Source organism: Gorilla gorilla, chromosome 15 (genome assembly GCF_029281585.2).
Source record: "Gorilla gorilla gorilla isolate KB3781 chromosome 15, NHGRI_mGorGor1-v2.1_pri, whole genome shotgun sequence".
NCBI classification, from domain to species: domain Eukaryota; kingdom Metazoa; phylum Chordata; class Mammalia; order Primates; family Hominidae; genus Gorilla; species Gorilla gorilla.
This window is the reverse complement of record NC_073239.2, coordinates 81,320,182-81,332,983: the sequence shown is the minus strand read 5'-3', so window position 1 is coordinate 81,332,983 and position 12,802 is coordinate 81,320,182. Positions and strand designations below refer to the sequence as shown.

Here is a 12,802-nt window from a genome sequence, read left to right as displayed (position 1 = left end):
TAATTAAGATAGCAGCTTGGCACGGTGGCTCATGCCTATAGTCCTACCAATTTGGAAGGCTGAGACAGGCAGATCACTTGAGGTCAGAAGTTCAAGACCAGCCTGGCCAAAATGGTGAAACCCCGTCTCTACCAAAAATACAAAAATTAGCCAGGCATGGTCGTGCGTGCGTGCCTGTAATCCCAGCTACTCGGGAGGCTGTGGCAGGAGAGTCTCTTGAACCCAGAAGGTGGAGAGGTTGCAGTGAGCCGAGATCACACCACTGCATTCCAGCCTGGGTGACACAGTGAGTGAGACCCTGTCTCAAAAAAAAAAACAAAACACATGTTCTTAGTACCGCAGCAATAAAAATCTGAAGGTAAAGTACAAGTATGGTAGTAATTTAGAGCTTGAAATAGACATGGAAGAATCACTCTGGTACTTAATACAGGTGCCTTTGACCAAGCCACCTCTGAAGTCCCAGTTGCTGCTATTGTAAAATGGTGACAATACTATCTCATACTGGATGATAAAATAATATGCAAAAACTGCTCAGCACAATATCTGGCACAAAGCATATATTCAATAAAGGTAGGCTTTTCTTATTCCCAACAAGGTGAAACATCTGTGGGGTTTGTCATTGTCTCTAGAGTGTCTGTAAGATGATCAGTAGCTATGATTACCTTTATGGTTACTGTGGCAGTGGACTATGAGGGTCAAATAAAAGCACCTCCAGCTACATATCACCCATCCCAGAGAATCCCTGTGCAGTGGCAAACAGTGACAGCAGGAGCTGGGGAGATCCAATGACAGCCTTCATCAAAAGCATGACTACAGAGGTTTGTGAGAATGACATTCCTGGTGTTGAAATGAGTTGAAGACCCCATAAGTATCATAGGTCGCGTGGGCCTGGGAGGACTGAAGGAGAAGCAGGTCCCCTGTCACCACCCATGGTCCAGTCTCACTAGTACCTTTTATTCCAAAGGTGGGGCCCTGAGAAGGCTGTCGCACACACGCAAAGACATTCTGGTAGAGATGGGCACCAAGGGCTTGCACTAGCCCAATTGTAGTTGTGCTTTTCCCTTCTCCCAGGGGTGTTGGAGTTATTCTTCAAGACGAAAGCAAAAGAGAAAAAGGTTTAAAGAATTAAGTGTATCTGAATCACTAAGTCATACCTAGCAGATCCTAGAGAATGACTCGTAATCTAAAGATTAAGAAAGACAAAGTCAGGCATAGCAGTGTATGCCTGTAGTCCCAGCTATATAGGAGGCTGAGGCAAGAGGATCACTTGAGCCCAGGAGTTCCAGGCTACAGTAAGCTATGACTGCACCACTGTACTCCAGCCTGGGCAACAGAGCAAACCCCCATCTATTAAAGAAAAAAAAGAAAGAAAAGACAAAGAAAAAGAAAGACAAAAGCCCTGAAAGGTATCTTTTTCAAAAGTCTTAGTTGTAATTTCCAAAAAACTTTAAGAAAAAAAATGATTCCTGTATTTTAGCTCTTCTTGCTGTAAGAAGCAAATATACTTTATCTTGTAGAGACACGGCTATAATTTTAATTTCTCATTTTATATTCTCAAAAACTAGCTTTTTAATATAACCTCAGCCCAGCAATAAAAATGAATGCTTAGTAAATCCATCAAATTAATGAATTTTGGGTTCAAAAAGGTGATTCTGGCCGGGTGTGGTGGCTCACACCTGTAATCCCAGCACTTTAGGAGGCTGAGGTGGGTGGATCACAAAGTCAGGAGTTCGAGACCAGCCTGGCCAACATAGTGAAACACAGTCTCTACTAAAAATACAAAAATTAGCTAGGTGTGGTGCCTTGCAACTGTAGTCCCAGCTACTCGGGATGCTGAGGCAGGAGAACCGCTTGAACTCGGGAGACAGAGGTTGTGGTGAGCCGAGATCGTGCCACTGCACTCCAGCCTGGCCAACAGAGCGAGACTGTCTCAAAACAACAACAACAACAACAACAAAAGGTGATTCTATCTTAAGACCAGGTTTTAAGACCAAACTCTTCCACTTACTAGATGGATAACCTTGACCAATTTTCTCATCTATGATTGTAATCTATTCTTACCTACCTCTCAGGATTGCTGTAAGGATCAAATGAGATCAAATACGGGTGAAAATGCTAAAATCAAATTAAAGGCACCTCTACATACATGTGCCAAGTGCAAATGCAACGCCTAGTATTAATGATCAGGACTGATAATAAGATTCGGATGGCAACATGAATAAAAACCATACCCAGTCACCACCACGTATTTCCCATCAGGCCGGTGCTTCAGGCGTTCTAGTGCTGACAGCAGAACTTTGGCCTTTGTTTCACCATATAATTCTACCTCTTCAGACAGCAGACCAATCTCTCGAGCCAGCTTACCAATGGGCTTCGGTTTACAAGATCGTGATATATCAATGTCACTTTGGAAACATAGAAAATAGGTATTAATGTTTATCCACTGAGTTTAATTAATCCCACAGTAGTAACAAGCCCCCAACCCAACCCCAACCACTGAAGGCACCTTCAGAGGGAGCATATGTGAACCCACAGTATCTGTCAACTAAAAACCAACAATTCACAAAGTTTTAAATCAGTAAAACTTTATTTTTACCTTGGAACAGGTGTCTTGAAGTTAAGGTTGTTATACTGAATCATCCACTTTCCTGGCTTAAATTTCTCCAGGAAACGCTTGGCACTCTCTACTGTGCTCTAAGCAAAATGAAATAAATGAAACTTAGAAGAGGTGGTTATTTTAATCCTCACCTCAGTTTCAAGCTCCAGGTCACTCCAGTTCAATCACAAAATGAACTGCTTCAGACCCACTTATTACCATGCTTCAATCCTAGGTAAGAGTCAAGAGGCACCTAACATGCTTTGGGGCTGCTCGCCTGGCCCCTGTCAGCTGGTGCATGTTAGAAAGGGAAAGGAGGCCGGGTGCGGTGGCTCACACCTGTAATCCCAGCACTTTGGAAGGCCGAGGTGGGCGGATCACCTGAGGTCAGGAGTTCCAGACCAGCCTGACCAATGTGGAGAAACCTGTCTCTACTAAAAATACAAAATTCGCCGGGCGTGGTGGTGCACACCTGTAATCCCAGCTACTCAGGAGGTTGAGGCAGGAGAATCACTTGAATCAGGGAGACGGAGGTTGCGGTAAGCCAAGATCACACCATTGCACTCCAGCCTGGGCAGCAAGAGCAAAACTCTGTCTCAAAAAAAAAGCAAAAAAAAAGAAAGGGAAGGCAAACCAAAACAGACCTGGCCAAGCCAGTGTGATCGCACTCTTCTTCTTTCAAAGTTATTATATTCCAAAAGAGACTGGAATTATGCCATCCCTACTTTCCTCTATTAATGTGCCTGATCTTATTTCTCTGTTCTTCCCTTCCCTTTTTCTCAATAAATTCACATCTTTACTTCTGAGTAGGTTTTTGACATTTCTACTTGGGGAGAAAAGCAGCCAAAACTCGATCAGCTTTTCAGAACTCTTATAGAAGCTTTTATTCACAATTACCTGCATGAGCATTGCAACTGTCATGGGCCCTACGCCGCCAGGAACAGGAGTGATGAAGCTCGCCCTCTCTTTGGCCTCGTCGTATGCCACATCACCCACAACTTTTCTCCCATTTGGTTTTTTATCATCTGGTCAAGTGGGGAGAAATCAAAACTAAGTCTCAGAATCACAGTCCTGGTGATCAGTTACGACAAAAACTCAGCAGAATTGTAGAGTGTGTTAGTCCCATCAGGCTCCAGTGCCTACTTAACTTAAAAGCTATGGAATGACAGATGTTTGCTATTTCTTAGGGAGAAAATTATTTTACCTGCAAAAATTCACAAGATGCATAAGTGGTTTTTCAGAACCTGGAGAATCCTTTTGTAGTCTCTCAGGTGGCAAATAAAATACCAACTGTTTTTTATTCTTAAAACCAACTACCCAGTATATAATGAGCACCCATTTTAAAATGTTAATTTGCTAAAGCCTACAAAGGAAATTTTTTGGGTGCACAAAGATCCAACTCTGTCACAGCTGCCAGATATTGTTTCTACAGCAACTGTCAGCATTTTGTGAGCTCCATGTGTGAGCTGGAGGAACAATTCAACATCCAATTCCAAAGACACAGCTACTTAAATGTATGCTAAAGGCAAAGAATATAATTACACTTCCCTTAAAAGGACACAAGAACAACTACAAATCTTACCAGCAAAGAATAGCTGTTCAAGAGAACAAAACCCAATGATGCATCATTGCTCACTCACACAAAGACCATCCTACACTTGGCTTCAGTGCACTTCCAGGAGGGGCTGGGGGCGGGCCTAGACCTCGAAGCAATAAGGCTCCCGCGCTGCATCTGGTAGTCTTAGCGACATCACCACTTCTCTCTGATCAGATCGCCACAACTGAGAAGAAGCTCCAAGGTGGAGGCAAGAAGCCAGAATTAAGAGATTAGCAGGCACTTTGGGAGGCCGAGGCGGGCAGATCACCAGATCAGGAGATCAAGACCATCCTGGCTAACACAGTGAAACCCCGTCTCTGCTAAAAATACAAAAAAATTAGCCGGGCATGGTGGCGGGCACCTGTAGTCCCAGCTACTTGGGAGGCTGAGGCAGGAGAATGGCATGAACCCAGGGGGTGGAGCTTGCAGTGAGCGGAGATAGCGCCACTGCACTCCAGCCTGGGCAACAGAGCGAGACTCTGTCTCAAAAAAAAAAAAGAGATTAGCTGTAGCATCAGCTCTTTTATTAAAAATTAGGGCCAGGTGTGGTGGCTCACACCTGTAATGCCAGCACTTTGGGAGGCCAAGGCGGGTGGATCACCTGAGGTCAGGAGTTCGAGACCAGCCTGGCCAGCATGGTGAAGCCCCGTCTCTACTAAAAATATTAAAAAATCTGCTGGGCGTGGTAGCGGGCACCTGTAATCCCAGCTGCTCAGAGGCTGAGGCAGGAGACTCACGTGAACCCGGGAGGCGGAGGCTGCAGTGAGCATTCCACTCCAGCCTGGGCAACAAGAGCAAAACTCCGTCTCAAAAAAAAAAAAGTTAGTTCTGCAGCTCCCGTGGGCTCCATATTAATCTGAAGTCCAAAATGCAAAGAAGGCTTAACACTACCTATCACAAATTTGCTGAGGGCAAAATGAGAAAATGTGTACATTACTGAAATTGAAAAAGCAGCCTCCAAACGCAAGAGTTTCTCTTTCCACCACAGATACGTAAGATATTTTTTATATGGAGTAAAAGGAGCTGGTCAACACAACTCATTGGGATGGTTTCAAGTTTCTAGAAGATTATAAAGCAGCAAACTGGCAGAACATTTCCTCTCACAGCCCCTAGAGTCATTTCAAAATGCCAAGGAAATATAGATAGAGGTTTGCCCTCTGTACAAGTTTCAGTCGTCTTCACACTGTAGTTAGCTTGAAATACCCGCTGCATCTATTTCTACGTGTTAATGTTAGTCATTTTCGTTTTCCCACAGGTAAGAGACACATCTTTGACTACATGACTAAACGCAGCACTGGTGAGTTCAGTTTTGCTCCTAAACCAAATACTGTCAGGGTTGACGAGACACTGCTAAACATGCAGTGCTTCGTGGATAGGATGATGTGGTCAGTGGAAAAAGTGACCACTACTCAGCCTAAGCATATGACCTCAGTAATGAGCAAACCTTTTGGTTATCTACCCCCAGCCCTAGAATTTCTCTTTCTTTGGGAAATCACATGTACAAAAATCAACTAAAGATCCAGCTGAGCCCTGACTCTTCTACATTTAATTTGGGGACCCTAATAATAGAGGCCAGTCCAGAAGCAGCTACACTGGATAGGTTGAGGCTGGATTGCATTAGGGTGGGGAATCTGTTCCCACTTTTTAACCCTTCCAGATAAAACACTATTGATCTGGCCCTTCTCAATTTATCTTTAGTAAGCCAAGCAGGAAGAGCACTCTTATGTGTTTCTCTGGCCAATACTTTCTGCCCTGCACTTGAATCTTTAAAAATATTACTTCTTTGTAAAAGTTATACACACCTTGATTCATTCTTAATTTGGCAAGTGACTTACAATATTATCCCTGAGTGGACCATGCAAACTATTTAAATAATCAAAATATGAACCAAGAAGTAGCTCAGTGGTAGAAAAGGTTGCTTCTAAAGTGAACATTTGCAAATATCAGTCTTTAGGTCCTGCAGCCCATTTGCTGGTCTGTAACTGAGTGATTCTGCCATCCTTTGGGGAACACAATAACATCCAGCTGTATCAGCATTAATTTGCCTATATGCCCAAGATCAGTAAAAACACTGTTGACCAGGAGGGAAGATACTGCTTTGATTTTATTCATATTTTATTGTCTATGTAAGGAATCAATGTGAAAAGGATGGCAAGTTTCATGTTTAAGTCAACATTTCCTACCTATCTGCAAGACTCAAGATCCCCACTCAGGTTTTTCTTCTCCATTTCTCACATGTAATCCAAAAAAAAAAAATGCCAAAAGCAGAAATATGATACAGAAGATGCAAGGTTTTAAAAAGACTGAGCTTGCTGGGCGTGGTGGCTCACGCCTGTAATCCCAGCACTTTGGGAGGCAAAGGTGGGCAGATCACGAGGTCAGGAGATCGAGACCATCCTGGCTAACATGGTGAAACCCCATCTCTACTAAAAATACAAAAAAAATTAGCCAGGCGTGGTGGCGGGCACCTGTAGTCCCAGCTACTGGGGAGGCGGAGGCAGGAGAATGGCGTGAACCCACAAGGCGGAGCTTGCAGTGAGCCGAGATCGCGCCACAGCACTCCAGCCTGGGCAACAGAGCGAGACTCCGTCTCAAGAAAAAAAAAAAAATTAAAAAAAATAAATAAATAAAAAGACTGAGCTTGAATGTCATATCGCAAGTATTCAAAGTGAGGAGTTGTAGGAGAGCAATTTCTTTATCGCCTGTTAGATAATTACACTACAAGAAAATGAGTGATCAATTATGAGCTACTGTCTTAAAAGCACGGTAGGGAGAGTGGGAGGGAGGTTAAAAATGGTGAAGGCTTGACAGTGACTAATGTTCCTGGCAGCTCAGCGTCTACATCTGAAACTTGAGATGGGAAGGGAGAAAAAAGACTTCTAGCTATAACTCCCTTCAACAATTCAATAGATATGAGTGCCAGTGGTCAGATGGCAGGAAGCTGGATGTGGCGCCACAGTGACCACTGCCCTTGAGGAGCTATCTAGGCAGGAGAGCACAGGACGCCATACATGAGACACATGCAACAAAAGATACAATACACATGTTCTATGGGAGAGGAGGGAGGGAGAGAAGGAAAGATCACCCCTTGATAAGAGGAAATCAAACAAGGTTTGGAAGGAATAACAGACATGACAGAGAGGAGATGGGGAGGAAGCAGCTGAACCTTCTTTAGTTGTGTAGCCCAAGGCCTGGCGTTGTGCTTGATACACAGTAGTTGCTCCGTTAAAGATTGTTCCTTTCTTGGATCTATGAGGACGTACACAAGTTTTGCCCTATTGTTCTGTGAAGTTTTCTGTTTGAAAGAGTAGCCCACTCCACTAAGAATGCAGGTGAGGGAACTACAAAGGGCAAACGAGGCATGTGCAGGAAAGGGAAAGTGGTCCACTTTACAAGTCGAAGACAGGTATTCACCATGCGCAAATGAGATCACAGGCTGCAGAGGTCACTGAAATTAGTGTGAGGCTAAGGAGTCTGGCAAGTAAGAAGGAAGAGGCTCAGAGTTCCATGCCAGAAGGTGAAAATGGCAAGGCGAGAGCACGGGGATAGATCTGAGTGGGAAGCAGCTGGAGGGAGGGACACCTGCAAAGAAGTTATCACAGCCCATCAGCTGAGAAGGTAACACTCAGTGGTGACACTCAGAACAGAGGAGAGAGAAAACAATTCCTAATATTTACAGACTGGTCCAATATAGGGAATGCTTGGGAGGGAAACTAAAAGGCTTCAGACCTGCGGGAAGGAAGAATGGTGATACTAACCAAAAGACAGGAGTAAGGGGTAACTTGGGGATGAGGATGCCGAGTACAGTTTTGGACATGATTAAAAGGCTAGATTTATCCTCTCAGCCTAGAAAAAAACCCAGGTCAAATATCTTCTTTGTAAAGCCCTCTTCTTGGCAGAATGAGTCCCTCTTCTGGACTCTCATAGCACTTTGCAATAATTATACTGTATTTTAAATCCATCCATCAACTTTGCTAAAATAAAGGGTGATCTCTACATGAAGATAAAGTGATATATCCCTCCTGCCCTCCCTCTCACTTTCTCCCTGGACAAAGTCATCTTGGAAGCTGTACAGCACATGATTAAAATCACAGGCTCTGGCACCAGGCAGACCTGCCTGCAAGTGGCAACTCTTCTATCTACTAACTGTGCACCCTTGGGCTAGTCAGTCTCTCTAAACCTTAGTACTACAAGCATAAAATGAGACAAGCTTCTCTCTCAGGCTTCTTTTGATGACCTAGATACCATCCTCAATACCAGCAGCCACCTTACTCCTCCAGCAACACTCACCTGGGACATAATTGATTCCACAGTCGATGACTATTGCCCCAGGTTTGATCCACTCCCCTTTAACCATTTCAGGCTGACCAGTTGCAACCACCAGGATGTCACCTTTATTTACCTAGGGGTACGGGATTTGGACATCGGAAATGAAATAATGAAATACACACCAAAAAAAAAAAAACCCAGAAATGAAAAGGATATCCCAGAGCTTTGTATTAAATTCTTAACTGTCGTAAGCTATTTCATAAGATATTGGGTTAAGGCCTCAAATGTAAGCCACACACTGTTTCTGACAGCCCTTCACATGCCGTGCTCATTTCTACACATGCCAAAGAGCTCCCTTTCACCAGCCACTTTACCCAATAGGGAAATCAGTGTCAACCTGCAAGGCAGAGGGGCAAACAGGCTTGGGGCACTGCGTGTTATGTCCAGACACTGCTCCTTCTCCTACAGAATGTAGAGCACTACTTTGGGAGGATTAAAAGAGAAAGTACTAGGCCTCTCTCCTGCTCTCTCCCCACATTTAAGAGACTGCACTGTCAACAGGCACGTGTGTGTGTGCGCGCATTCTTGGGCTCAGGAATCTGATGCAGGGACCTAGAACAAGCTGCCATAGCTATTAGCAGACTACTGCCCACGACTGCCTCTGGACCACCTTCACTCTGAGGCCACCACTTTTACACACATGGGATCTGGCTGCCAGAGGTCAATCTGAGTGCCTGTACTGCTAATCCCTGTCCACCACGAGGCAGATTAGGGTAGAAAGTACTTGGTGAGAGGCCAGGCATTTTGGGTCACGCCTGTAATCTCAGCACTTTAGGAAGGTGAACCAGGAGGATCGGTTGAGTCCAGGAGTTTGAGTCCAGCCTGGGCAACATAGTGAGACCCCTGTCGCTACAAAAAGCTTAAAAATTAGCCAGGCATGGTGGCACATGCCTGTAGTCCCAGCTACTCAGAAGGTTGATGCAGGAGGATCACTCGAGCCCAGGAGTTCAAAGCTGCAGTGGGCTCTCATGGACTGCCACTGCACTCAAGCCTAAACAACAGAGCAAGACCCTGTCTCTAAAGAAAAAAGACAAAGGTCGGGCATGGTGGCTCATGCCTGTAATCCCAGTACTTTGGGAGGCCAAGGCAGGTGGATCACCTGAGGTCAGGAGTTCAAGACCAGCCTGACCAACATGGAGAAACCCTGTCTCTCCTAAAAATACAAAATTAGCCAGGCGTGGTGGCACATGCCTGTAATCCCAGCTACTCAGGAGGCTGAGGCAGGAGAATCACTTGAACCCAGGAGGCAGAGGTTGTGGTGAGCTGAGATTGCACCATTGCACTCCAGCCTGGGCAACAAGAGTGAAACTCCATCTCAAAAAAAATAAATAAAGAAAAAAGAAAAAGGAAGAGAGAAAGTACACAGAACAAACTCTGTATAAACTTCGGCATGCTTTTAATTTTATGTTTTTTTTAAATTAATTAAATTTTTTTTTTTTTTTTTTTTGAGACAGGGTCTTGCTCTGTAGCCCAGGCTGGAGTGCAGTGGTGTGATCGTGGCTTACTGCAGCCTCGACCTCCTGGGCTCAAGCAATCCTCTTGCCTCAACCTCCCGAGTAGCTGGGACTACAGGCATGTGCCCACCCCATCTGGCTAATTTTTAATTTTTTTTTGCAGAGAAAGCGTCTCACTATGTTGCCCAGGCTGGTCTCAAAAACTCTTGGGCTCAAACAATCCTCCTGCCTCAGACTCCCAAAGTGTTGGGACTACAGGTGTGAGCCACCCCACTCAGCCTTTAATTTGAATTTGTTTTTTCATCTTGTAAAAATGAGATGATGGGGTTAAATGAGGTCATGAGTGTAAAGGACATGGCAGCCTCTGGCACACCCACCCTCCCCACCGTAACACCTTTACCTCTCCTCTGGACACCCTACCTCCTCATCCAGATTGGCAGTCTTGGAGTGGCAGGTGGTCACTGTGGCATTGTTCCACAGAAGCAAGTCATGCATCGGGGCCCCAACTATTTTACTGCGCCCAACCACCACAGCATGCCTTCCGCCAATCGGCACCCCTGAAAGAAAAGCCAGCCTGCATCAGAGCTGGAGGATAGAAGCTGCCCTCCTTCACATGCCACGTGGAGAATTTAGAATAAGTGCACAAAAACAGGTTCTTAACATCAAACAGAAACCTTCCTAAAAGCATTCCTTCTTTGGCAATAATATCCTCAACTCTAGGGTTTCAGCTATAAATTGGGACTTGTACTTGTGTCCTTCTGGCCGTGGGTTTTTGGGAGCAGCTTAAGCCAAGATCATTCATTGAGTCATAGGGGAGTGGGAAGAAAACCTACACTCAAAGAAAAAAGAAACCCTGACATACAGCTAATCAGCCATACGGAAGAAGACATCAGATTAAATTACATGGGGAAAAAAGTTAAAACAAATAGGGTGTATGTAACAGGTTGGAGAGATGTGTAGGAAATTAGATTAGTATCGGTAATTCCTTCTAACTTTGGTAAGTTTGTTTATACAGTTCCTCACCCAAATTTCTCTTTTGGCTTAGGGCCTGAGCCATAGGGTTACTTGCAGGGAAGTGATAAAGGGGAAACTGAACTGTGGCAGCAAAGCTTTCTTTTTGCTATCACAGCATCCATTTTTCTGGCAATACACCAATGTCCTTTTCAGGGCTGACTCATACTCTACTAAAGACAGCCTGAGTGAGTACCCAGTAGTGGACAGGGGACCATATTTCTTCACTCAGCTGATAAGATCCAATCCCATGACTGTTAGGCATGAGGATGGAACCAGGCTGTAGGTGTTTGTGGCCACAAAGTGGAGCCCGAAAATGAGCTGTCGACAAAGAAGAAAGCAGAGAGAAGTTGACGACTTCATCAGAGTCCTCAGGGCAGTCAAGGCTGAGGGCAGTGGACCCTTGCTCAAAGCAGCAAGGGTTTAAATTGTGCTTCTCGCATAAAATCATTTTTTTTCAGAAAAAGATAAACTCTTATAATAATGTGAACATCATGAACATCTAGAAGTAAAGACCTCAAAGTTTTAAAAGGTAACTTTCTATACTTTTTAGGATTCAGCAGAAGAGTTAAAGCTGCATCAGGGCAAATGGTAGCATCGCTGTCAATAAGAGGCAGTGGGAGGCCTTCAGGTGCTGTCCTCGTGGGATTTTTTTCTTTTAAGCAAGGCACTACAATGTTTGCTAAATATGCTGAAGAATATACATTTAACTGTAGAAATGAACTGTCAAAGCTTGACCTTTGACCTTTTCTTGCCAACCACAGAAAATTTTCATTTATGCTGGCCAAAACTTTCCACTTGAAACTTCTGACCTACTTCTTTTTACCAGGACCCATTTCCTTGTAAAAAATAACCTCTGCTAAAAGTATTCATAATGAAATTAAAATAGCAAGGTGCTAACTAGTAACGGGACAATATGGCCAACTGTGCAGGAGACCCATTTCCAGCCATCTGTCGAGTCCTGGAACTACTGTGGAGATTCAGTGCCCATTTTGGGGGTGGGGGGAGGTGGGGCTTTTCACTTCATATCCTTTTAAACTATCCAAATTTTTATTACTGTATAGGTTAAAATGAATTGCTTTGAACTCAGATAACTCTGAATTCAAATCTTGGTTCCGTTGTCTCCCAGACAAGTTACTTGCTCTCTGAGCTGGTTTTGTTTGTTTGTTTGTTTGTTTGTTTGTTTGTTTTAGAGACAGAGTCTCACTCTGTTGCCCAGGCTGGAGTGCAGTCAGGTGATCTCGGCTCACTGCAACCTCCGCCTCCCAGGTTCAAGCAATCCTCCCACCTCTGCCTCCTGAATAGCTGGGAATACAGGTGCACGCCACCCTGCCTGGATAATTTTTTTGTATTTTTAGTAGAGACAGGGTTTCACCATGTTGACCAGGCTGGTCTCGAATTCCTGACCTCAGGTGATCTCAGCCCGCTTCGGCCTCCCAAAGTGCTGGGATAACAGGCATGAGCCGCTGTGCCTGGCCTGAGCCTATTTTCTTAGCAGTTGAACAATAACAGTACCTACTTCATAGAGTTGCTGAGAAAATTGAGAGAAAATTTAGGTAACATCCTTAGTAGACAGGCCCTTCTGCCAATCAAGTCCATTTATTTATGGCCCACAATGTACCTCCTCTATGCCACCACATGTCAAGACCAGGATTCAGGAAATGGTGCTTTCTTGTTGTTTGGTTTGTTGTTTTTACCTGTCTCTTTGATGAGTTCCAAGCATCCCTTAGGCGTACAAGGAATGAAACAGTCATTGAGGTCACCTCTAGCAAGTTTCCCAGCATTGATGCTAGTCAATCTAAAAAAAGTGATGGA

At 44.4% G+C, this 12,802-nt stretch overlaps 1 protein-coding gene across 4 annotated transcripts in view; it reads right to left on the bottom strand.

The window, feature by feature from the left end:
- Window positions 1-12,802, bottom strand: part of MTHFD1 (methylenetetrahydrofolate dehydrogenase, cyclohydrolase and formyltetrahydrofolate synthetase 1) — a 72,248-nt gene that overhangs the window by 31,597 nt on the left and 27,849 nt on the right. For 3 of the 4 annotated variants that reach the window (XM_019009549.4, XM_031001748.3, XM_055362028.2), the window contains exons 6-12: window positions 12,685-12,785; window positions 10,397-10,533; window positions 8,484-8,595; window positions 3,494-3,621; window positions 2,597-2,694; window positions 2,232-2,405; window positions 951-1,087 (exon numbers count right to left, since the gene is read on the bottom strand). In XM_019009549.4, coding sequence (XP_018865094.4) covers window positions 951-1,087; window positions 2,232-2,405; window positions 2,597-2,694; window positions 3,494-3,621; window positions 8,484-8,595; window positions 10,397-10,533; window positions 12,685-12,785 — 887 coding nt within the window. The remainder of the gene's footprint in view (window positions 1-950; window positions 1,088-2,231; window positions 2,406-2,596; window positions 2,695-3,493; window positions 3,622-8,483; window positions 8,596-10,396; window positions 10,534-12,684; window positions 12,786-12,802) is intronic. The other variant, XM_055362030.2, reaches the window with a different exon arrangement.